The sequence below is a fragment of the Geotrypetes seraphini genome, chromosome 3 (assembly GCF_902459505.1).
Source record: "Geotrypetes seraphini chromosome 3, aGeoSer1.1, whole genome shotgun sequence".
NCBI classification, from domain to species: domain Eukaryota; kingdom Metazoa; phylum Chordata; class Amphibia; order Gymnophiona; family Dermophiidae; genus Geotrypetes; species Geotrypetes seraphini.
The window spans coordinates 116493416-116519616 of NC_047086.1; the positions used below are offsets into that span (position 1 = coordinate 116493416).

Sequence of the window (26201 nt, forward strand, 5' to 3'; positions counted from 1 at the left end):
TGCTTGTCCTGGGATAAAATAAAGGCAAGTACGATGTCTGGTGATTTATTGCAGAAATAAATATCAATACAAACTGTCTCTGTGCATATCTCAACAATCTTGAGCTGGGAGATGAATGTCACAGTAGTCCGTTTTATAAACGTCCCAACTAGGAACCCAGTTTCGGCATCTATAAAATGCCTTCTTCAGGTGATACTGGTGTATATTATCTTAAATGAACAGTGTGAGATATCAGCATAAAAACAATAGCATACAAGGTCTGTCAATGCAAAAGTAATAAGTTGTCTTGAAGGTCCTGAAGTAGACATTATCAAGCAAAATTCATATACTCATCATCAGCCTCCTGAAGGAAGTTTCAGATATGGAGTTGATTGCAGTATGTAAGCAAGAACTGCCGTGTTTCTGGGTCTTGTTGGAGTGTGCAAAAACGATATAGTCCTTCCCTACTCACAAACGTTGTCACCAAGCCTTTCTTTGAATCACAGCTCACCCCCCTTCCTATGGCCAATTTGATTTGCAGTCAGTCATAGAGAAGCGCTTTACAAGCTGCGCTGTAGCCAACCATGAAACTGATTTGTCAGTTTGTTGTTCTCATATCCTTAGCCAGATACAACCTCCAAAACTGAACACAGTACTCTAATGACTTATATAGGGGCATCAACTCCTCCTTTCTTCTGCTGATTACACCTTTCTCTATATAGCATAGCATCCTTCTGGCTACAGCCACCACCTTTTAACACTGTTTCATCACCTTCAGATACTCAGACATCATCACCCCAAGGTCCCTCTCCTCATCCGTGCATATCAGCATCTCACCTCCTAACATATAAGGCCCCCTCAGATTTCTAATCTTCAAATGTATCACTCTGTACTTTTTTATTATTATTTTATTTTCAATTGTATACACAATTTCACAAAAAAAGAAAATATATATCACTATAACATTTTAAGACAAAGAAAATATTATCTTACAGGAAATCCATCAAGCCCTCATTAAGAGAGAAATAGTTACATCAGAAATAAGGGAAAAAACCCAAAAATAAAGAAAACAAGGATAATTTATCCTCAGCTATTTATAAAAAGTGCAGCACATTTGCTAAATATTCCTCTCTTGTAACAAAGCAAAGACCAACCTTGAACCAAAGAGGGGCAGGATTCCCCCATCACCAATCTTTGATATGAAGTGGACAAGCCTAAATACAAATCTACTAGCTGTAAAAACAACCTTACAGGGTCAAAACAATGGTCCATCTAGTCCAGTAGTTCATTCCTCACAGTGGCCAATCCAGGTCTCTAGTACCTGGCAAAAACCCAAAAAGTAGCAACAATCCAGGGCAAGCAGTGGCATCTCTCATGTCTGTCTCAATAACAGACAATGGACTTTTCTTCCAGGAAATTGTCCAAACCTTTCTTAAAACTAGCTACATTAACCGCTCTTACCCACAACCTCTGGTAACGAATTCCAGAGCTTAACTATTCCCCAAATGAAAAAAATATTTCCTCCTATTGGTTTTAAAAGTATTTCCCTATAACTCTGAGTATCCCCTAGTCTTTGTAACTTTTGATGGGGTTAAAAAAATCCAACAAAAAAAACTGATCCACTTGTACCCGTTCTACACCACTCGGAATTTTGTAGACTTCAATCATATCTCCCCTCAGCCGTCTCTTTTCCAAGATGAAAAGCCCTAACCTTTATATTCTTTCCTCATATGAGAGGAGTTCCATCCCTTTATCATCTTGGTCACTCTTTGAACCTTGTCTAGTTCCACTATATCTAATTCAGAAGAATGGGATCCAGCCTGCCCAAAGCCCCCGTCTCGGGCACCATGCAGTAAGTGGAACAACGTCCCTTAGTTCCCGAAGAACTACAAGAACTGTCCTGAGGACAAGTAACACTGAAAAGGGAAACACAAAACATAGAGACTCCAAGAACGAACTGGAAACCTGAGGAGGATGCAAAGATGCAAGCATCCTGAAAAATTTTCACAGCCCCCTGACCTGACATTATAGCGTCTTCTCCCTCATGAGAAAGCCTGAAGAGTCATTGAAAGAAGTCAAGATCCCCTCAGAATGAAGTGCAGAAGGTTAGGGAATGGCAGGATGAGAATGTAGGATCTGCAAGAAGATTCTCCTAGGAAAATTAAGTTTCACAATGTAAAGAGGAATATACTGGAACCATGAAAACAGTACTAACCCCATGCAACATGAGCGAAATACGTATGTCCTTTAAAGTGAATACATACTACACTCATCAAGATGCTGCATCTACCGCCCCGTGGAAAACAACAGCATCCTTACAGGTATCAGACAAAGCTCACATCGCTAATGAGAGCTTCAGGGATGAGGCTAACAGCCACATAGCGCGTGATCCTCCGCGGGTTTGATAGAATAGGTAACTGGCTCCTGGTTAAAAGGAGCTGTACAGCCCTTCCTGTCTGGTCGGGAGGCCCGTCTAGCATGTGCCATGAGAAAATGGTGACAGGAGAAACCAGCGTGATAAGCATGGAAATCTGAAGTCCAGGCCCCCTCAGAAATAGAGAAAGAGAGTCCTGGCCGCAGGAAGATGCGCAGTGTCATTATGCCCATAGAGACAGCCCGAACTTGGAAACTGTTTGTACTACCTTTGGGCATATATATCCTGTGCAACTACTAGACACATGCAGCTCAGCACAGAGGCCCAAATAAGAACAGTTACCAACAGACAAAGGCTCAATCTGCAGGGACCCCAAGAGAGACAATGAGATACCTGTGTGAAATACAGGGCACTATCTTACTGCTGATCTCACCGTGCGGTGAGTTGCCGTATGTCACCCCAGTCCGGAGACAAACCGAGACTGGGTGACCTAGCACAGGGCAGAGTCTCTCTGGTAAACCCCTTTGAGTGCTAACCCCAGAGTCCGATTAAACAAGCAGCTTCCTTCAAGGGAGTACAGCAGGAACACAGACATAGACATATAAAGCTGCCCAAGCTTGTCCCAAAGCTGGTGACACACATACAACTTGTCTGAACCGGAAAGGAGAGAAGCCCCGGCATACCCTGACCAAAGTCAGCTGGAAACAAACTACTGGAACGCTGCAGCTCTCCGGCCATCGCCGGAGACCCAAGCGCACGCCGGATTCTTACTGACACGTGGCCGCTGCATCAACGCTCCTAGAAACTTAGTTGGATTCAAGCCCCGCAAAATTTACCCTGTCGCGGCTTGCATAGAAATAAAATCAGACTCAGGGAATAACCAGAAGAACGGCCCACAGCTCCGGAAAAAACATGTCCCATCTCATGCTGCTATAAACCGGCACCTGCACAAACAGCTGCACATGGCCGTAACAAACACCGATGAAAGAGAGCCTCAGAATAAACAGGACTACTGCTGCACTGAAACCCAACAATGGGAACAAGTGCGAGCAAGAAATCGCACTGCTACTGCCGCACTGTAACCAACAAGGAAACCAAGCGCGTGCATGCAAAGGGCGGGAAGTCCCGGCTCCCTCCACGGATTTCTAGTCATAAAACTTAGCCTCAATAAAATATCCATGCCTTAAATGTATGATAACCGAACCCACAGTACTAAGACTCCCAAACAGAACCTGAAGTTCAAACAACCGTAAAAGCCAGACATACTCACAAGCTAGTTGTTAGGGCCGGTTGAATCCAGTTTGCAGCAAAAGCATGGCAGAATGTAACAACTGTGATCTCTTTTTTTTTTAACAGAGAAGGGAAAGAAGAAAAAAATTGAGACCCAGTCAGACCCTCTAGCAATGGAGGGAGGATGAGGCAGGGACCTGGGGGGGCCCAGGTGTAACCCCTAAAGCCGGCACCATTCAGCCGGACACCCCTGTCTCACTGAAGAGAAATAGCATTGCCAGCTCACTGAAGAGAAACCTCAACAGGAGAAACAGAATGGCAGTCTCACTGAAGAGAAACCTCAACAGGAGAAATAGAATGGCAGTCTCACTGAAGAGAAACCTCAACAGGAGAAACAGAATGGCAGTCTCACTGAAGAGAAACCTCAACAGGAGAAATAGAATGGCAGTCTCACTGAAGAGAAACCTCAACAGGAGAAAATAAAGTTCCAGCCACAGCCAGAATTCAGGAGCTAGTTGAATAGTGACCTTTTCCTGCTGGGAGATAGAGAATACTAGATAAACAGGAGGAGTGCCAGCCAATAGGACCACCTGTTAATCAGTTTCTCTATCTCTGCCTGCTGGTAGATGTGAGCTATCCCATTGGTCTCTGGATTCATCTGCTGCTGTTGCTAGGGAAAGTAAGTTCTTCTACCACTGATGATGAGCAAGTCTCAAAGCTCCCTATTTCAAAATGTGCCATCTTCAATATACCAACTTTAGAGGATCTTAAAAGACTTCTACAAAGTATTAACACCAAGAGATCAAGTTCAGACTTGATCCTACCTTTTCTACTTAAGTATTTCTTCTCTTTTTTTCAGCCCTTTCATTCATAAATTGATCAGTAACAGAAGCCTGGAAAGTCATCCATTCACCCAATTATTAAAAACCACAATGAATCCCCTGAAGAAGAATCAAACTACCATTCAATAGCCAACATTCCTTTCCTTGCTAAACTAGTTTAAAAATGCAGTCTTTAATCAAATTACAGATTTTCATTAACAAAACACATATATTGCATCCCAACCAGACCAATCACTCGACGGAACATTCTATGACTGGCATAACAACTAACATTCAGTATTTTTGGATCATCACAAGTCCATCCTTTTGATCTCCCTTGATTTATCCTCGGCCTTCAATACCATCTATCATCACCTACTCATCAGTAGATTATCTTCCATTGGCATCTCCAATCAAGTACTGTGCTGGTTCCGCTCATATTTTTCAGATCGCTCTTCCAAAGTAACTTTCAATAGCTCGACTTCAAATATGTACATCAATTCTTATGGAATTCCTCAAGGCTCCATTCTTTCATTGCTTCTATTCAATCTATCGGGTTCTCGGTTTACGCCTACACAGAAAACATACAACTTCTGCATCCTATGGAAACTGATGATTACAACAATATAATTAATATAAACAAAATTAGAGCAAATTAGTCAGTGACTCAAAGATAATATGTTGGCAATTAATATATCCAAATCAAAAAATATTCTGTTCACATGGAAAGGTCTTACAATACCTTCTCAAATACATCTAAATAATATTCTGTTACCAACTGTCAGCTCTATAAAAATCCTGGAAGTAGTCCTTCATCAAAAGCTTTTTTACCATGACCAGATCAGCGTAGTGGTTAAAAATTGCTTTTATAAAATACGTATCATCAGATCACTACCTAAGGTGTTGGAACCAACAGCTTTAAACATTCTTCATTCACTTGTGATTTTATGGCTAGACAACTACAATTCATTATACAAAGGTATTTTGCAAAAAGAATTAAGAAGATTACAAATAATTCAAAAAACAGCAATAAAAGTTATTGCAAATTCAAAAAAGTTTGACCATATAACACCCCTTTTGAAGAATGCCCACTGGCTTCCAATCTCATATAGAATCACTTATAAAATAGCTCTTATAATTTTCAAAATTCGGTTATCAAAATCATCTGCATTTCTTGATCAACTTCTTATACCCTACACTCCGTCCAGGACATTAAGATCAAATGAACATCATCTTCTTTCCATTCCTTCCTTGAAAATCATTAGTACAAGGTGCGCTGCCATTTTTTTGGTTACAGACCCCCAGCTTTGGGACACCCTACCAGTCTACCTGAGAAAAGAAACAGGTTCAAAGGTTCTCTCAAAAGTTTCCTTTATGCAGATGCCTTCAAAAACCTACCTTCAAGAATCAAGATATAATTTGCATCGTTTAAATTTTTTGATAGCCTTTATCCATACTTCTATTTTTACTCTTTTCCCTCCTTGTTGTTCTTACCCTATATATTTTTCTTCCACTATCACCAAATAGTTCTTCCCCTTTCCCATCTTGTACCAGTACAGTATTGTATGTCTGTTTGGAATTGCCCATATATGTTATTGTCCCCATATTAGAATTGTAATCACTTAGAAATATTTGATAAGCTTATGTATCAAATTTTAAATAAAACTTGGAACTATTACAGGTAAAATATTTTGGATTTTGGCAATTATTATTATTGCCTTACCCAGGATTTGTATGAAGTTGCTGTGGAAGATATGTTTGATGCAGACACCTCAGTCCTTCAGAAAATAATTTCAACTTTCCGCAGAACAGCCTTGAATGCATCACATCCAAGGGAAGACTATAAGGAACTTCTTGAGCTCTTTTTTTTATTTTTTTTGGCAGCTGTCCGAATGCAGATAAAGCAAAGTCATTATTTCAAGTACCTGAGGTCTTCTACCATGCACAGTGGATGGCAAAAGCCATCTACCTAATTAAGATATTTCTGTTCAACAACAGTTCTCTCTTACTGCCAAAGAAAGGCAGGGCATCAAAAAACTGGTTCCCTTTGTTAGCTTCATCTACAAGCGCTCCCTGTAAATGCACCACTCAACAACTTGCTTCTGCTTTCAGAATCCCAGAAATATCCGAACAAAGCTGTTGCCAAGGCTGCATTGACAACATTCAGCAGATATCTGTGATACCTGTCAAAAAGTTTGGCTGGTCTGGCCTTTTTGGAAGACAGACTAAGCAATGAAGTAAAGTTAAAGATGGTAGAAAACCTTCAGCTTCCACAATCCACAAGTTTGGTGAAACGTCTCGACTGCCCTCCCAAGTCCCATTGGCCTGGCATCATGTATAACAAAGAGAACATATGTCTTCTTTGGTGTTCTTGATACAAATGGACAAGAAAAGGCTCAACAAGTTCTGGTTAAAGATCCTGCAAACTGGAGAGATGATCCAAACCACCAGTATTTGAAAACGCGGCTTCATCGACGACAGTAGTTTCAGCTGAAAGAGCAATTGCCTTAATGCAGCAGTATAATTCAAGTCTTACAAAGAATGAAGAGCAGCAGCAGTTCCTCCTTTGCCTTGGTGTTCAGCACAGAAAGACCTATCCAACTTGCTCCAAAGCCACACTTATGGAAACTGACTGAATGTAGGACTTCTGTTCAGTGTTTGCACATAAACATTTTGTATTTACTGTGGAATAATGACATTAGTTACCAGTCATCAATGAACATTGAACAATGCATAATAAATCATTAGGCCAAAGAATGCATAATAAATCATTAGGTCAGAAAGCCTACCTTCAGCTGTATATATTTAAACTTCTTTCTAAGTGCAATTTAGGTTTAGATAGAAAAATAATATAAATTTTGTACTTGAATTTTATGTATTAAATTAAAAATCATTGAACGACCTCTAAATGTTCACCAAAAGGCTTATAATTTGGCACATTTAACAGTGGCCAGAAACAGAACAAAAATAGACTTGTGGCGGTCAAGTCCCATGAATTTGAGTTTTTTGGACCACCCTAACATATACAAATCTGGTCCAGGTGATTTGCTACTCTCTGTTTTGTCAAGTTACCTCATTACATCTTCTAGGTTTATAGAGATTTTTTTCAGTTCCTCTGACTTATCACTGACTTGCCATTGAATACTATTTCTGACATAGATATCTACTCCACATCTTCCTCAGTGAAGAACAAAGCTAAGAATTCATTGCATCTCTGCATGCCCCCTTTTACCTCTTGATCATCTATAGGCAGTTATTAAATAATGCCTTCCCAGGACTATGAACTAACATTTTAAATGAATATTCAAAAGAACAATATCAATGCAACACATTTTTACAAGCTAAGAAAAAAGCCTTGAGAAATAGTGAAAAAAACTTCCATTTCAAGTTAAGATAAAGATCTTTACTAAGCAACCAAATAAAGAATTGTACATACCATCGAGCTTTACACTGTTTTGCTGATTTTCTGTGCAACAAGGAAGCAATACGAGACCATTGATTTTTGCCATATTTCATAACAGCTGCTTTAAGAATTTCATCCTTGAAAAGGGAAAAAATGTACAAAGTTTTACAAAACTAAATTTAACAGAAAGTTAATTTTGATATACCAGATTTTCTCACTGAAACAAAGAAAAAAAAAAAGAACTGAAATGATACAGAATTAAACAAGTCACATAACAGATCAGCTAAACCAATATGTAAAACACTAATAATTTAAATTCCCAATGAAAAGTTAATTTGCAGTAATATGAAGATTACTTAGCAAATGGATAAAGAAATAACAACTTAAGGTGCATTCTGATTTAAAAGTCCGGCAACATCAATTTACATCCAGAGATGTGGAGTTAAGAGTTGGCTTCAGTAAAAATGTATCAACTCCAGCTTCAAAAAAAACCCAACATATAATAAATGGTAAATTTTTTCATTTCATACTTATATAAACATATTTTTTGTCCTCGATATTTAACAGTACTTTAGATCAAGAACAAAAAAATGTAAAACTTATTCTCTCCCTTCATACTGCTCCAACCCTCTTCAGGCCTCTATCTATTCTCTCCTCAGAACCCTCTCTCTCACATCTCATCTCTCCAAAGCAGCATTAGAAAATTTCATGAACTGGTTCTCAGTACGGTAGAATGCTGCATGTGAGTCAACCAAGTTACTTACCTTTAACAAGTGTTCTCTGAAGACAGGAGGATACAGTACATACTTTTACATAAAAGGGCGATGTCTTTTGATAGAGCCCACCTGGGAATGTATCCAGCTTGTTTATAACAACTTATTAGAATGATGTACTGTGCATACTGTCAAACGGATCCAAGCCAGTCAAGTGTTAGTCTATATAATACAACTCCAAAGGAGAGGGAGATAGGGTAGGTAAGACTATGTATTCTAATATCCTCAGAGAACACCTGCTACAGTTAAGCAACTCTGAGAATAAGTTTTCTCTGAGAACAAGCAGGATATTATAGTCTTACAAGTGAGACAGACTCCCTAGCTACAGACTGTTTTCAACAAAGAAAGGGAAAATTAGGTTATTACCTCAATAATCTTCTTAAAAGAGACACAAGTCTTCACAAGTGGATTTCCATGAGCATATCAAAAGGCATCATCTACATTTTTCAACTCTGCCTCCTTGTATCCCTAGACAATGCTCAGCTCCTCAGTTCATACCAAAGTTATGGATAACCCCTAAAAAGGAGAAATAACAAGGAGGGCAAGGAGAACTCCCCAAGTCAATTATTTTCTGCCCAATAATATTTAAATCAATCCAATAGACATATAACCTAAACAATGTGGAACTAAACAAGCCACCTACCTGAATACGACTAGCACTAACATTTATGCAAATCCTATAATCCCCCTAAAAGTTCATCTATAGAGCTAATTGCTAGCTCTTCTTGCTTGTTGATCCGAATTACAGTAAGCATCTTCATATGCTCTTTGTAGCTCAAATACCAGCATCTGGAGACACACATATATGTCTGAGACAGAAAGCAGACTAAGTAACATCTGACAGGGCAGGTCATCAAGATCACGTCTCTTTATACTGGAAAGAAGATTATCGAGGTAAGGACCTAATCTTCTCCAATGCAAAAGAGATGTGAATTTTGACAAGTAGGACGTACCAAAGGAGTTCCCTAAGTCTAGGTCAGGGCAGATGAGCCTGTTGCTAGCACAGATACCACAAAAGCAATTTCTTTTTCTACCGACATGTCCACTCTGTAAAACTTTGTGAAAGTATGAGAAGTGGGCCATGGAGCTGCCCATGAGGAAACCACACTTCTGGTGGAATGTGCATTCTAAGAGGTTGGTGACTGTTTACCACAGCCAATGTATGCCAACAAAATAGTCATGTGGATCCATCTGTAAATAGGAACTTTGGAGGCTGACTTTCCCAGTCTTCCAGGACTGGTGAGCACAAAAAAATGATCTAAAAAACACAAAAAAAGATTTCTCACCTCTAGATAATGGAGAACTCTCCTCGTTTGTCCTTTTTCTTTATGCCTATAGTCTGGAACACAGGCAGCTAGACCTCCTAATTGACATGGACCCCAACACCATCTTTGGCAAAAGAAGAACGTCTCTCTACGTGAGTGTGTGTGAAGCTTCAAGCCTCTTCTAGCTGAGGCTATGGCTCCCATGAAAACAGTCCTGACGGTCAGGTCCATCAGTGATCTAATCTAGAATTTGTGAATCGCTCTATGCCTAAATAGGTTCAAGGTGAAGTACAATTCAAGTAATTGACAAAAGATGGAAGAAATGGGTGAGAGGAGATATAGTAAGGGGAGAAGGAAGGGGTGAAGTCCTCTACAGGGAAGTACTGAGGAGATATTTGAAGTATAATTTACATTGGAAGGGAGTAAATCTGAGAGTAAGAACAAGCTGATTGTCAATGGAATATATTGCGTCAAATAGGAAAGTCTTTAGTTTCTTTCGAAATTTGAGATAACAGGGTTCCGTTTTCATGATTGTCGGGAGGCTGTTCCAGGACTTTGTGCCTCTTTTAAGAGCACGTACAGATTTTACTGAGGGATCACAGCCCAATGTCAACATTCCATGGTGGAAATGATTGTCGCACAAGATTATACAAACATAATGCTCCCTTCAGAATCCTGGACACATCCAGATGGCCAAAATGTCCATCTTCATAGAAACATAGATAATGACAGCAGAAAAGGGCTACAGCCCATCAAGTCTGCCAACTCTGCTTACCTACCCCCTGTCTATGCCCTAATGACCCAATTTCCTTATCTTGACCCTCGTAAGGATCCCACATGGGTATCCCATTTATTCTTAAAGTCTGGCACGCTGTCTGCCTCGATCACCTGCACTGGAAGCTTGTTCCAATGATCAACCACTCTCTCTGTGAAGAAATACTTTCTGGAGTAGCCATGAAATTTTCCACCCCTGAGTTTGAGCGGGTGCCCTCTTCTGGCCGAGGGTCCCTTGAGAAAGAAAATATCATCTTCCACTTCGTCACGTCCCGTGAGGTACTTAAATGTTTCGATCATGTATCCCCTCTCCCTACGTTCCTTGAGAGTGTAGAGCTGCAATTTGTTCAGTCTCTCTTCATACGAGAGACCCTTGAGCCCCGAGATCATCCTGGTGACCGTCCGCTGAACCGATTCAATTCTGCGCACATCTTTACTGTAATGTGGCCTTCAGAATTGCACACAGTACTCCAGATGAGGTCTCACCATGGCCCTGTACAACGGCATTATGACTTCAGGCTTTCGGCTGACGAAACTTCTATTGATACAACCCAATATCTGCCTTGCCTTAGATGAAGCCTTCTCCACTTGATTGGCAGTTTTCATGTCTGCACTAATGATTACTCCTAAATCTCGTTCTGCTGAAGTCCTAGTTAAAGTTTCTCCATTCAAAGAAGTACGTCTTGCATGGGTTTCCGCTTCCGAGGTGCATGACCTTACATTTCTTAGCATTGAAGCCTAGCTGCCAGGTTGAGGACCAACTTTCCAATGTAAGCAGGTCCTGCGCCATATAATTCTGTAAACTACATTCACTTACTATATTACATAGTTTGGCGTCATCGGCGAATAGTGTTATTTTACCTTGAAGCCCTTGAGGCAGATCCCCTATGAATATGTTGAAAAGGAGTGGACCCAGGACCGAGCCCTGCGGCACTCCACTGGTCACCTCCGATGTTTTAGAGAGGGTACCATTAACCACCACCCTCTGAAGTCTGCCACTCAGCCAATCATTGACCCATGCAGTTAGTGTCTCTCCTAACCCCATCGATTCCATCTTGCTTAGCAGCCTGCGGTGTGGGACACTGTCAAAAGCTTTACTGAAGTCCAGGTACACGACGTCCAAAGACTCTCCCAAGTCCAACTTTCTTGTTACTCAGTCAAAGAAGCTGATGAGATTGGATTGGCAGGACCTACCCTTGGTGAATCCATGCTGACTGGGATCCCGAAGATTCTCTTCATTCAAGATCGTGTCCAATTTGCTTTTAATTAGTGTTTCCATGAGTTTGCACACTATTGATGTGAGACTCAACGGTCTATAATTTGCAGCCTCTGTCCTGCAACCCTTTTTATGCAGAGGAACGACATTAGCTAATTTCCAGTCCAGGGGAACTTTCACCTTACTTAGGGAGAGATTGAATAGCTCAGCCAACAATTTCGCCAGGACATCGCTCAATTCTCTGACCACTCTTGGGTGCAAATTGTCTGGTCTCATGGCTTTATTCACCTTGAGTCTTGCCAGTTCACTGTAAACTTCACCTGGTGTGAACTCAAAATTCTGAAACGGGTCTTCTGTGCTTTGTGTTGCCTTCAACTGCGGACCGTGTCCCGGTGCCTCACAGGTGAAGACTGAGCAGAAGTATTCATTCAGTAGTTCGGCTTTTTCGGAATCTGCTTCCACGTAACTTCCGTCCGGTCTTCTAAGGCGTACTATCCCGCCTGTGTTCCTTTTTCTGTCACTAATATAACTGAAGAAGGATTTGTCCCCCTTTTTAATGTTTTTTGCCAGAATTTCTTCCACTCGAAGTTTTGCCTCCCTAACTGCCATTTTGACCGCTGTAGACCTGGTCCTATATTCTACCTTTGCCTCTCTTTTCTCTGTGCGCTTGTAGGAGAGAAACACTTTTTTCTTCTCCTTAATGAGGTACGAGATCTCCGCGGTGAACCATTGGGGTTTATTGTTTCTTTGTCGTTTATTTACTGATTTTATGAAGCGGCTAGTTGCTTCATGTATGGTTGATTTCAGTGTTAACCACTTAGCTTCTACATCATCGGTTTCCGCTTGGTCCTGCAGCGTCCGATGGACGAAATCTCCCATGCGTGCGAAGTCTATGCCCCGGAAATTGAGTACCTTTGTTTTCGTGTTTGATCTAGGGAAGCCTTTCCTAAGGTTGAACCATACTATGTTGTGGTCGCTGGAGGCTAGCGTATCTCCTACTGAGACCTCTGAGACGCTTTCCCCGTTGGTGAGCACCAGGTCGAGGATCGCCTGGGCTCTAGTGGGCTCCGTTACCATTTGTTTGAGACGTGCTCCCTTTATGGAGGTTAAGAGCCTCCTGCTACCGCTGGTTGTCGCTGAAAATGAGTTCCTGTCTGCATCAGGCATATTGAAATCCCCTAGCAGTACAGCTTCTCCTCGTAGAGTGATATTCTCTGTGTCTTCAATTAATTCTGCGTCCATGTCTTCCAGTTGTCTTGGGGGTCTGTATACCACACCTAGATACAGGCATTTTTCTCTGCCTCTTGCCAGGTTTACCCAGAGGGACTCCCCGGTGTACTTGACATCTGTGATCCTGGTGGTTTTGATGTCCTCTTTAATGTATAGAGCAACGCCCCCTCCTAACCTGCCCTCTCTGTCCTGACGAAGTAGATTGTAGCCCGGTATAGCCATATCCCACCCATGTGAGTCCGTGAACCAAGTTTCAGATATTGCCACCACATCTAGGTCGGCATTCCTTATTTCAGCCTCCAATTCTAGAATTTTGTTACCTAAACTGTGTGCATTGACATACATGGCCCTCCATATCTTGTGTTTGCTAAGTCCCTGTGAGACGTATCCTACCCGAGTCGGTGTGACTCCTAAAGAACTGTTTGCAATGTGGGTACTTACCTTGGACATGGAAGCGGAGTTTCGACTCACCTCATCAGGATAATTCCTTTCTGCACTAATCTAATCTAATCTAATCCTTAGGTTTGTATACCGCATCATCTCCACGTTCGTAGAGCTCGACGCGGTTTACAGTAGGAGAAATAGGAAGGAACTACAACAGAGGGTTAGAGGTAGAAGTGTGAAGAAAATTTAAAGGACTTGGGATGCCAAGATATAAGAGTTTCCTTGATTCCTAAGTTGAAGGGAGACTTACATTTTTTGAGAAAAGCCAGGTTTTCAGATGTTTGCGGAAAACTTGTAGAGAGCTCAAGTTCCGAAGAGGGGAGGTAAGGTTGTTCCAGAGCTCAGTGATTTTGAAGTGGAGGGAGGTCCCTAGCTTTCCTGTGTGGGAAATGCCTTTTAGCGAGGGGAAGGATAGTTTTAATTTGTGGGAGGATCTGGTGGTATTAGGGTTTGAGGAATTCCAAGAAAGAGGGATAAAGGGAGGGAGGATACCATATAGGATTTTGAAAGTTAAACAGGCGCATTTATAGTGGACCCTGGCGATTATCGGAAGCCAGTGGAGCTTGGCTAGGAGCGGGGAGACATGGTCAAATTTACTTTTAGCGAAGATTAGCTTGGCCGCGGCATTCTGAATCCGTTGGAGTCTGTGGAGGTTTTTCTTAGTTAGGCTTAAGTAGATAGAGTTGCAATAGTCCAATCTGGAGAGGATGATGGATTGGACAAGGAGAGTAAAATGTTTTTGATGGAAGCAGGATCTAACTTTCCTCAACATGTGAAGGCTGAAAAAGCATTTTTTTACCAAGGATTGGAGGTGGTCATTGAAGGACAATGTGGAATCAATGATGATGCCCAAGACCTTGCTCGAGAACTCAAGCTGCAGAGAGGAGCCAGAGGATAGTGGGATGGAGGTGGGTAGGTGATCTAGTTTTGGACCGAGCCAAAGAAGTCTTGTTTTGGACTCATTCAATTTCATTTGCACAGTGTGGGCCCAGGATTGTAGGTTCATTATACAAGAGGATATGTTCTTAGACAGGTCGGTGAGGTTCGAATCGGTCTTGAGGATATGTGAATATAATATGTGAATGGGTACCCTCCCCCGACTTACCTAGTTTAAAGCCCTGTGAAGCAGGCGGGCTAGTCGGTGTCCGAAGACGTTTTTACCCCTACTGGTCAGATGGAGTCCGTCTGGTCCCTGAAGTCCTTGTAGCGCTTCCCTATGGTTTACGAATCCGAAGTTCATATCCCAGCACCATCCCTGTAGCCACTCGTTCGTCCTCAGGATACGTTCATCTCTGGCTCTTCCCTTGCCTCTAACTGGGAGGATCGATGAGAAAACCACCTACGCTCCTGTCCTCTTCAGCCTCTCACCCAGTGCTCCAAAGTCTCTGGTGATGGTTTCCGGCGTGTTCCTGGCAGTGTCGTTGGTTCCTATGTGGACAAGAAGCATAGGAAAGTGGTCTCGGGGCGTGAGTAGTCTATCCAGACTGGCGGTGACATCTTGTATCCTGGCTCCAGGCAGAAAGCAGACCTCCCTAGATTGCATATCCGGTCTGCAGTCGGGCCCTAAGCACGAGAAGCTTGCTACCTGTACCTTGAAGAAGCCAACTGCTAGGTCCTATTTGAAATCATCCTGAACAAATGATAGGTTCACAAAACAAAGCCATCTGTTCTACACACCAGCACGGAAAGCTCTTCCAAGCCTAGCACAGGGTGCGACCGTAGTTGGCTTCTTGGATCATAGGAGGGTAACCTTTCTTCCTTAGAATTGAGCGCTCAACGGCCATGCCCTAAGTTTCAAGTTTCAAGTTTATTAGGATTTTATATACCGCCTATCAAGGTTATCTAAGCGGTTTTTTTACAATCAGGTACTCAAGCATTTTCCCTCTCTGTCCCGGTGGGCTCACAATCTAGCTAATGTAATCTAGCTAATAAGTCCAAAGCATTCCAAACTCTCCAGGCCAACTGTAATTTATGGGAGCAGTGCTAGATGAAGTGGCAGTCTGAGATGCTCATCCCGCTGTAACTGAACTAGATCTGTGTACAATGGGCGGCAGGGCCAATCTAGGCCCACAAGCATCACCCTCCCTTGATGGGTCTCTATTTTTCATTGGCCATGGGGGAAAATAACAACCATTCCTTTGCTGGTCACGGCTACATCAAGGAATATGTGCTAGTGTTTCCCAGCTCTACTTTGCGGCTGAATTGAGAAGCATTCTTGTTGCTTGCTGATGCCATTAGATCAAATACGATTTTGTTGAAAGCACTCTGGAATAAGAACCACTCTCCTGGATCCATAGTTAGGCTTCTGCAATAATCTGCATGCACACTCTCCTCTCCCCCTACATGTGCCACCAAAACAGCTTGTATGTGGGAAGCTGCCCAGCAAAAATATAACTGAACCTCTAGCTTCAACAGAACACACTGCACATTGTTCACCCCCACTACATGTGCCACCAAAACAGCTTGTAGGTGGGAAGCTGCCCAGCAAAAAAATAACTGAGCCTCTAGCTTCAACAGAACACACTTTGGACCGGATTCTGTATATGACACTCAGTCTCAGAAGCTGCCTCCTGCCACCGATGTACTGGGGGGGGGGGGGTCTGGCAGGAGGGACTGGGTATCCCTCCTGCTGGTGCTGGGGGGGGGGGGGGGGGGCGTGTGGCCACTAAACTTATCACGGCAGGGAGATCCCTTGCCGCAATGGCTCAGTGGCTGCGTCGCTTACAATGTAGGCCAGCATTTTGCTAACCTATATTGTACGCATCTACCGCAAACCTAGGGAGGCACATATGGCTGACTAGGTCCGCTTAAGGCTACTTCCGGGCCAAGCCATGCCCACGCCTAGCCTTAGGCGAGCTTACACACCTCCCTAGGCTCTCGAAGTTGCCTCTGATTTAGGCAGTCTGCTTTGGGAGATTTTTTTTTTTTTTTTTAAACATGCATTGATTGGCTGGTTAGGCAGAAGTTGGCCGCCTACAATCGGGACATCATTTATAGAATTTGGCCCTTTGTGTCTCCTTGTCTACTCAAGTATGTCACCACTGTGGCACTGTCCAAGAAGACCTTGACCTAATTGTCTTCCAAGGTCTTTTCGAATGACTACAGCGCCAGACAATTAGCTCTCAGTTCCAATCGGCTGATAGACCATTTTTCTGACACAGTAACCATCGGGCTCTTCACCCTCGCAATGACCTCCCTAGCATCTGTCACCAGTATCACTCAGGAGGAAATGAGAAGCAGTATCCAACTACGCAAGCTTTGACACACTCCCACTGTCCAGGTTAATGGCATCAGGAACATGTCCATCTGTGGAGACCAGTGGGATAACAGCACATTCTGAAGAGGGTGTAAATGAGCTTTCGCCTAATGTACCACTTCTATGGTCACTACCATTGACCCCAGTATCTGTAGGTAGGGCCAAGTCATAGAACAAAAGATTTGCTGCTACTGGGTCAGACCAGTGGCTCATTGTGCCCAGCAGTCTTCTCACGCGGCGGCCCTTAGGTCAAAGACCAGTGCCCTCTTTGAGTCTAGCCTTACCTGCATATGTTCAGGTCCAGCAGGAACTCTAAAATTTGGGCTTTTAGCTTCATGTTGAGCAACTCCGTAAGACAAATACAGCCTTCTGTTGTGTTGAGGAGGATCCCCAAGTACTCCAAGGTGATTCCCAAGTCTTGCAGGAGCTAGACAACTTGTGTCACTGCCTTGTGACCTTTAGTCTTGGATGGAGTCCTGATTAACCAAATGTCCAAGTATGGGTGCACCTGAAACCCTGCCTTGTGCAGGTGCACTGCTGCCACCACCATCACCTTGGGAAAGGTGTGAGATGCTGTTACCAAACCAAACAGTAGTGCTGAGAATTGAAAATGCTTTTCCAGCACATGGGAACTTTCTGCGTTCCATTAATATATGGGGATATGCAAGAAAGCCTCCGTTAACTCCAGTGAGACTAGGAATTCCCCCAATACCTCCGAAGCAATGACCAAGCGCATGGTCTCCATTCTGAATCTGGACACATTTAGTGCGGCATTAACAAACTTCATATCCAGGATAGGTCTCTCATTGAGTCTTATCTACCCAAGCTCAGACTCTAACGCTTGAATATCCTTTTACTGTCACTCAGACTTTGACCACCTTCTCTGGTCTTCCAAGTGGATACCCCACAAAGAAATCCCAAGAGTTTGAAAAACTTTGAACTTGTAGCCCTCTCGAATAATGTCAAGGACCCACTTGTCCAAATAAATCTTCACCCAGACCTTCCTGAACTTCTCTCCTATTTGGGGTAACTTGGGCTTTGGCTTCTTAGAAGCAGCTGCTGGGCAAGAACCTGGCATTTGAGTTCTTCTGGAGCTTCTAAACCTTTGTCCAGATCCGTAAAATGATCTCTGAACAGAGGTACCTGCCGAAGACTGGCGAGCCTGTCTGTAACTACAAAGGGAACTACGACTTGACTTCTTTAAGACACATGGTCTACTGTCTGGTAATGACTTAGGAGGACGATCTGCCACACTTCCTATAAAGTCATCCAATGTTTTGCCAACAAGCATTTGCCCTTTGAAAGTAAGCCTGCTCAAAGTAGCTTAGAAGTAGGATCTTCTGCTCATTGTCTGATTCAGAGCAGTCTATGAACAAAGATAGAATAAGAAGAAAATATGCTCATGGCCCTAAAACGTCACATACAGTGTTTCCTACATAATCAATCCCCAAAAGAACCACCTGGGAGCCTGCGTTCTCCTCCCAAGCCACAGCCTGATGCAGGCGCATACCATAAAAGAAGATGCTACCGCCACTTTCATATCCAAAGCTAGAGCCTCAAACAGTTGTTTGGGGACTAAGTCCACCCTGCGATCCTTTCCATCCTTTAGAATTAACATAAGAATTGCCGCTGCTGGGTCAGACCAGTGGTCCATCGCGCCCAGCAGTCCGCTCACGCGGCAACCCCCAGGTCATAGACCAGTGCCCTAACCGAGACCAGCCCTACCTGCGTTCGTTCTTGTTCACAGGAACTTGTCCAACCTTGTCTTGAATCCCTGGAGGGTGTTTTCCCTTATAACAGACTCCAGAAGAGCATTCATTCTCTACCACTCTCTGGGTGAAGAACTTCCTTACGTTTGTACAGAATCTATCCCCTTTGAACTTTAGAGAGTGCCCTCTTGGAGAGGGTGAACAACCTGTCTTTATCTACTAAGTCTATTCCCTTCATTATCTTCAATGTTTCGATCATGTCCCCTCTCAGTCTCCTCTTTAAAAGGGAGAATAAGCCCAGCTTCTCTAATCTCTCACTGTACGGCAACTCCTCTAACCCCTTAACCATTTTAGTCGCTCTTCTCTGGACCCTTTCGAGTAGTACCATGTTTTTCTTCATGTACGGCGACCAGCTGCTGTAAGAGGTATTTAGATTCGCGGCTACAGGGCAGGGAGGTTTGTCGGCCGGGCCTGTTGTCGATCGATCGGGGGACCTGACCGGCTGTGCACATTCCCCGGGGCGGACCGCCCCCCCCCCTTTCGTACGCCATTGCCTTCTCCCTACCTGCCCTGCCTCCGACATCAGCGCTGACATCGGGAAGACTTCCGTTCGGCTGTGTGCTGCGACAGGGCAGGTAAGGAGAAGGAGACTACCCTCGCGGCTCGAGTGCACTGCGAACCAACCCCGCAGGAACCCCACAACCCTCGGAGGTGTCCCAACGGGATCCCCGCGACCCTAGGGGGCGTCACCACGGGATCCCTGTGACCCAAAGGGGGAATCCGCGGGAAACCGCGTTCCCGTGCAGCTCTCTAGTGTAGACATTTGCACAGAATTCTCCCAGGAATAATTAATGGCAGTCACTATGAGGCCTGTGAGTCAGTAAACATTCACAGCTCCTACCCCCCTCCTCCCACTAAGCTTCCTGTCAAATTGGAAACCTGTGCAAACTACAAGGGGTGAGAGCACTAGGGGAAGGGGGGGCTTGTGACAACTGCTACCGCTTTTGTGATATGTGGAGGGAGGAGAAAGAGAATGAAACAGTTTAAGTGGGTGTCTGCTTTTTTTATTTTCATCACTTGAAATGTAAAAAATGGGATAACACTGCATAAATGTTTGAGAAACACTGAATTAGATAATGCTACAATGTATGCTCACCAAAGAAATGATATGGATATTTAGAACATCAGTTCTTATAAAGCAGTGGTCTCAAATTCAAACCCTTAGTAGGGCCACATTGTGGATTTGTAGGTACTTGGAGGGCCGCAGAAAAAGTAGTTAATGTCTTATTAAAGAAATGACAACTTTGCATGAGGTAAAACTCTTTATAGTTTATAAATCTTTCCTTTAACAGTTAAAGGAAAGATTTATAAACTATAAAGAGTTTTACCTTATGCAAAATTGTCATTAACTATTTTTTCTGCGGCCCTCCAAGTACCCTATTTTTTCTGCAGCCCTAACATTTAAAGTTTAATATCTTTCCTTTCTCAAAACCGACACATTTCAATCACTATATTGAAAATAAAATCATTTTCCCTACCTTTATTGTCTGGTGACTTTATTTTTCGGTGCATTTAACTATGTTTCCAGGGTCTTCTTGTCCTTTGACTGGTTTTCTCTCCATTCTCTCCATTCGCTGATGATGCCAAACTATGCAATATAGTAAACGACTATAATCTAAAGGATGCTATGGAGCAAGACCTGCGTACTCTAGAAAGCTGGTCCTCGATCTGGCAGCTGGGCTTCAACGCCAAGAAATGTAAGGTCATGCATCTCGGAAACAGAAACCCTTGCAGAACTTACACCCTGAATGGAGAAACTTTAACCAGAACTACGGCAGAACGAGACTTAGGAGTAATCATCAGTGCTGATATGAAAGCTGCCACTCAAGTGGAGAAGGCTTCATCTAAAGCACGGCAGATGATAGGTTGTATCAGGAGAAGCTTCGTCAGCAGGAAGCCTGAAGTCATGATGCCATTGTACAGAGCCATGGTGAGACCTCATCTGGAATACTGTGTGCAATTTTGGAGGCCACACTACTGTAAAGATGTGCTCAGAGTTGAATCGGTTCAGCGGATGGCCACCAGGATGGTCTCGGGGCTAAAGGGTCTCCCGTATGAGGAAAGACTGAGCAAGTTACAGCTCTACTCTCTCGAGGAGCGTAGGGAGAGGGGCGACATGATTGAGACATTTAGTACATCACGGGACGGGTCGAGGTGGAAGATGATATCTTTCTCCTGAAGGGACCCTCGACCACAAGAGGTCATCCCGCTCAAACTCAGGGGAGGGAAGTTTCGTGGAGATGCCAGGAAGTACTTCTTCACGGAGAGAGTGATTGAGCATTGGAACAAGCTTCCAATGCAGGTGATAGAGGCACACAGCGTCCCAGACTTTAAGAAAAAATGGGATACCTATGTAGGATCCCTACGAGGGTCAGCCAAAGGATAGGATCACTAGGGTATAGACTTGAAAGAGCGGGGCAGTAGAATGGCATTCTTACAAATCTACTTAAATGGGACATTAGACTTAAAAGGGAGGGTCGATGGTGTGGGCAGACTTGATGGGCTGTAGCCCTTATCTGCCGTCATCTTTCTATGTTTCTATGTTTCTATGTTTCTATCTTCACTTTTTGCCTTGCATCCATCTTTGGCATTAACTTAACATTCAATTTTTCTGCTTTCTTTTCAAAATCTACGTTTCCATGTCTTACCTTCCCTTCTATCTCTCTCTTCTTCTGTCTCTATTTCCATGGTCTGACATCTTTCTTTCCTTTCTCTCTCTCTCCTTCCTTCCTTTCCCCTGGTCTGGCATCTGTCTCCTTCCCTTCCCCAACTTTTTATTTCTTTCACCCTGCCCCCTTCTTTCTTTCTCTCTCTATCCATGCCCCCATTCTTTCTATATGTCTGTCTTTCTCTCTCTCTCCGTGCCCCCTCTTTCTTTTTTTTTTCTCCATGCCCACCTTTTCTTTCTGTCTTTCTCTCTACATGCCCCTTTCTGTCTGTGTCCCGTTTCCCTTCTTTCTTTCTGTCTCCCTGTCCCCCCCTTTCTTTCTTTACTTCTCCCTGCCCTCCCCCAAGCCACCACAATTGTGGAACAGGCCGCCACCAATCAGGGAACAGGCTGCTATCGCCGCAATCAGGAAACAGGCTGCTGCTGCCACAATCGGAGAACAGGCCAGCACCGAGGTATTAACTCTCCCTGCTTATCTTCCCCAACGCGGGGCCGACCAATTCACGCCACCCGTCAATTCTAATGTCGGGGAGGAACTTCCTCGTCGACGTTAGAATTGACGTCGGGTGGCAAGAATTGGTCAGCTCCAAGCTGGGAAAGATTTGCAGGGAGAGTTAAGACCTCGACGCTGGCCTGTTCTCCGATTGCGGTGGTTTGGGGGAGGGCAGTGGGAAGGGAAGCAGATTGGGGACCCCTGCTTTAGGCGAGGACAGACTGCAGGCCGCAAAATAGTCCCTGGGGATCCGCATGCGGCCAGCGGGCCACATGTTTGAGACCGCTGTTATAAAGTCATTCATTTAACAAGGGCTTGTTTTTTCTTAATATACTTCCCCCTCCCCATTCGCGGTTTCCCTACTTGCAATTTCACATAATCATTATTTTTTTTGGGGGGGGGGAGGAGGAAAAAAACAACCATATTTTTGTCTTCCCCCCGGCATCAAGGCCTTACCTGGTGGTCTAGCTGGTTTTCGGGGCAGGAGCGATCTTCCTAATGGCTATCTGCACGGGGCAGGAGCGTAGGAAGATCGCTCCTGCCCCGAAAACCAGCTAGACCACCAGGTAAGGGATGCAAGGGGAAGGCGGAAGGGAGGCGGGGGTGGGTCAGAGTCGGATATTCGCAGTTTTTCGCCATTCGCGGTCCGGCTCTGCCCGTATCCCCGCGAATAAGGAGGGAGAAGTGTACCAACAACTTTATCCATAAAAGCACTTCCTTACTTTCATCTCAAAATCCCAGTCAGTGCATAGAAAACAAGGGAAAGGAAGAGTCTTATTGGAATCTATAGCCTCAAAAGTACCAAATGATCCATTTCCTGGAGGATAACTTCAAACTAGTCACTGACTTTTTTTTTTTTTTTAACAGTTACCTGCTCAGATGTATATCAGTATAGTATAAGCAAAGATATAAAGCAGGAACTTCAAATATAAAATACATCACAATATAACATTAAAACCAAAAAAAGAGCCGGAGAAGATGGTTTGTTCACCTCTGCTATTGCCAGGCTGTTTATGTTTATAGTGGGGGCGCAGGACTGGTTCCCCTGACCATGTTCTTTTAAATCACTCACACAATAAGGAACCATAACAACCTACTAATAATAATCATTTCTATAGCGCTACTAGAAATGTGTTTTGATATACAGCGCCGTACCCAGCGCTGTATATCAAAACACAGAAGATACAGTCCCTGCTCCAGCAGCAGACATGCTGAGAACTAAACTCTGTGGCCACTAAACTGGACACATAACTGAGGCCGAGGTGCCCAGGTACATAAACGAGAGATGGCAAGAGCTCAGTACCTCGGTGTTGCGCCACACCCCGCCCTTTATCATAATCCGCGGCATGATAGCGGCTAGCTCGGTGCTCCAGCGTCCGCTTAAGAAATTCTCGCAGCCCAACGGCCACCGTTAGAAAAACGGAACATGCGACGACTGCGCAGTACAGCTGCGAAGACTACCGGGAATAGCCACCAACAGGTATGGGTCTGTGCTCGGACCAGTTTCGCGCCATCTGCAGGTTGGGAGGACTGAGGGGGGGGGATCTCTCCGGGCACGTAGTGAGAGTGCGCTACAGCTGCTAGGGGAAGGGGTAAAACGCGGACCTGACGGACCTCGCGGATCTAAAACCGTACGTCCTTGAAAATCTGAGGTCCATGTCCGTGCCATTTGTACATTCTGTCTCTGATAGACCTCTATGAGATTTTAGCGCTGACGGATCCTAATACTTTTCCCTCCCTATGCTGAGACGGATCCGTCAGCGCTAAAATCTCATAGAGGTCTGTCAGAGACAGAGACTAGTGCTGGAGCGGCAGAGCAGAAGCCTTCTTATGTATAGGTTTTCGGAAAGACAAAGAGAGCGGGAACATAGGTTTGGGACGTGGGTATGGAAAAGAAGTCTCCAAACGTTGCTGGGTGCTGCCGGGGTTCAGTCTGAGGATCGTAGGCATGAGGCAGAGCCTCGGCTGCTTTTCTTCCTCTGAATTGCTCGATGTACCCCTCTGCTCTGCCTTTCTTGGAGAAGGGGTAAAACGCGGGCCTCAGTCTGACAGACCTCTATGAGATTTTAGCGCTGACGGATCCTAATACTTCTCCCTCCCTCTGCTGAGACGGATACGTAAGCGCTAAAATCTCATAGAGGTCCCACCAGAGACAAACTACAAGTGGCAGTCCTGCGCCTCAGATTTTTAAGGACGTGCGGTTTTAGATCCGTGAGGTCTGCGTTTTACCCCTTCCCAGCTGCGAGTAATGCTGAGGAACAGTCTGTCTATACAGACCGGCTCTCAGGGACACCGCTGGGGAGATGCATTGTTCTTGGCCAGGCTGTGAGAAAGTTTGGACAAATTGATGATAGTCACTAGTGAAGGGTGTCGCAAACATGTTGAAGCCATAGCACGCTAATCTCAGGCCCATGGGTGGAGGACCTCCAGCCATGCGCAGACATCGACATGATGGCATCATGTGCACTGCTTGAAGGAATGTCATTGTCTACTGTAGATGTCAAGTCCAAACCTATAACAAAGAGTCCAACAGGACAAGAACCCACAGGTGCAAAATCACACCAAAAAAAAACAGTGGGAATGGACAATAAACACTCCACAATAGTGAAAAATTATATTAAAAAAAACCCCAAACTTGTTTATTCCAAAACAAAAGGACAAACATCAACCTGACACAGTACTGTGTTTCGGTGGATCAAAACACCTGCATCAGGGGTCACTGTAGTATTGTAATACACAGGTGAACAAGTTCTATGTTAACACAAGTTGAAATCAAACCAACGCAGAAAGAAATCCTCCATCCCTGGTCCAGAATCTTTTCACCTCACCTCCCCAAGTCCAACATCTTTCCCCCTCTCTTCTGTCTCCGCTTTGATTCAGGTTTCTCCCTCTATCTTCCCTTCTGCTAACATTTTGAGTCCTCCCACCTTTGATCCAGGTCTGTTTGTCTCTCTCACTCTCTTTGTCTTCCCCCTCCCTAGGGCCTAGCATCTATCTCTCCTCGGTACCAATCGGTTTGCCATGCATGCAAATGCGGAGAAACACATGCAAAGTAGGCAGGGACGTGATTCACCAAACAAATTTGGGACACCGATTGGGCCGGCCAATCAAGAATAGAAGCGACTGCTGGGGACCAGTTGCACACATCTCTGCCGACTCTCCTGTTCCATTGCTGCACTGCACTCAGCCCCGATCTTCCACTGCCGCTCTGCACTCTGCCCCTGGAGGTTTTTTTTCCTGCCCTGCTTTCTTTCTGCTCTGAGCCCCGGATCTCTGCCGCCTTCCCTGCAATGCGAGCCCACGAGTTCGCACTGCAGGGAAGGTGCAGAGAGCAGGGTATGACCAGCTGAATGTCAGCAAAGGGAAGAGGCTGCTGCCACCGGGAATAACAGGAGCAGGATAAGTCAGGGCCCCCCCCAAAAAAAAAAAATACAAAAACAACCAGATACAAAATACATGCACAGACCATCTGCAGGGAAAGCAGATGGTCCTGCGCAATGTGTTTAGGATTGCACACTAGCGATCCGTGCATGCAGGGGGGGGCATTCCTCTGAGCACCCCCATCTTCATATTATACTTTGGTAAATTCATTGGATCTGCCCGGATCGGGCAGGTTCGTGAATCTAGCCCAAAGTGTTATGCGCCATGTCCAGTGCGTGGCTAGTTATGTGCAGACCAATGGGTCAGTGCACAACTTGGGCATAAGCATTTACACATGGTTTTAGCTGGCCTAAATAGGTATGTTTAAAAGTCATGATATGCACTAATGCTAAGCATGATTCATTTAAGATGTGTATAACTTTTACAGAATCACATTTAACACTGTAGCATTTAGCCCCGTTATTTTTGGTGCCATATACAGAATCAGGCCCCAAATACTCAATTATAGTTAACATCAATAATTTAAAAAACATTTAATAATTTAAACATTCCTGCTATGTCTGCCTTTAATTCCACACTTCAAAACAGACTAAAATTGTTGTATGGTATGAGACCAAGACTAAAATTGTTGTATGGTATGAGATCAAGAAATGTTTAAAGCAAATAGTGCTTTTTCTACATAATAGCAAAATTGCTTTCTCCATTTTTGAATTAAATGCTAAGAAGATAATGGAAGTGTTTTGGTATGATATAGGATTCATTCTGTGGCTTTTTGTGCTGACCAACTTAAAATGTTTGAGTACCTTGGGACACAGAGATGATTATACTTTCAGTTTCTTGTATTTTAGTGTGACCAAGGTCTCCTTTTACTAAGCTGCGATAGCGTTTTTAGCACGTACATAATTTTAGCACGCCCTAAACCCATGCTATGCGGCTAGAACTAACGCCAGCTGAATGCTGATGTTAGCATCTAGCGCGTGCGGCAATTTAGCGTGCGCTAAAACCGCTAGCACAGCTTAGTAAAAGGAGCCCCAAATCTTCCCAACCTTTTGTCTTGGGAAAAAATGATGGACCTGCCAATTGCTGAGACTAGTGACTGTCTGTAGTCTTGTGGCTGTCTGTAGT

The 26201-nt window shown here is 44.0% G+C and overlaps 1 protein-coding gene across 2 annotated transcripts in view; it reads right to left on the bottom strand.

The window, feature by feature from the left end:
* CDC5L (cell division cycle 5 like) overlaps positions 1-23217 on the bottom strand; it is a 175799-nt gene extending 152582 nt beyond the window's left edge. Inside the window, exons 1-2 of one of the 2 annotated variants that reach the window (XM_033935886.1) lie at positions 22999-23217; positions 7841-7944 (exon numbers count right to left, since the gene is read on the bottom strand). In XM_033935886.1, coding sequence (XP_033791777.1) covers positions 7841-7944; positions 22999-23043 — 149 coding nt within the window. In that variant the 5' untranslated portion in view covers positions 23044-23217. Of the gene's footprint in view, positions 1-7840; positions 7945-20012; positions 20034-22998 lie in introns of those variants that run through there. The other variant, XM_033935887.1, reaches the window with a different exon arrangement.
* Positions 23218-26201: the final 2984 nt, after the last annotated feature.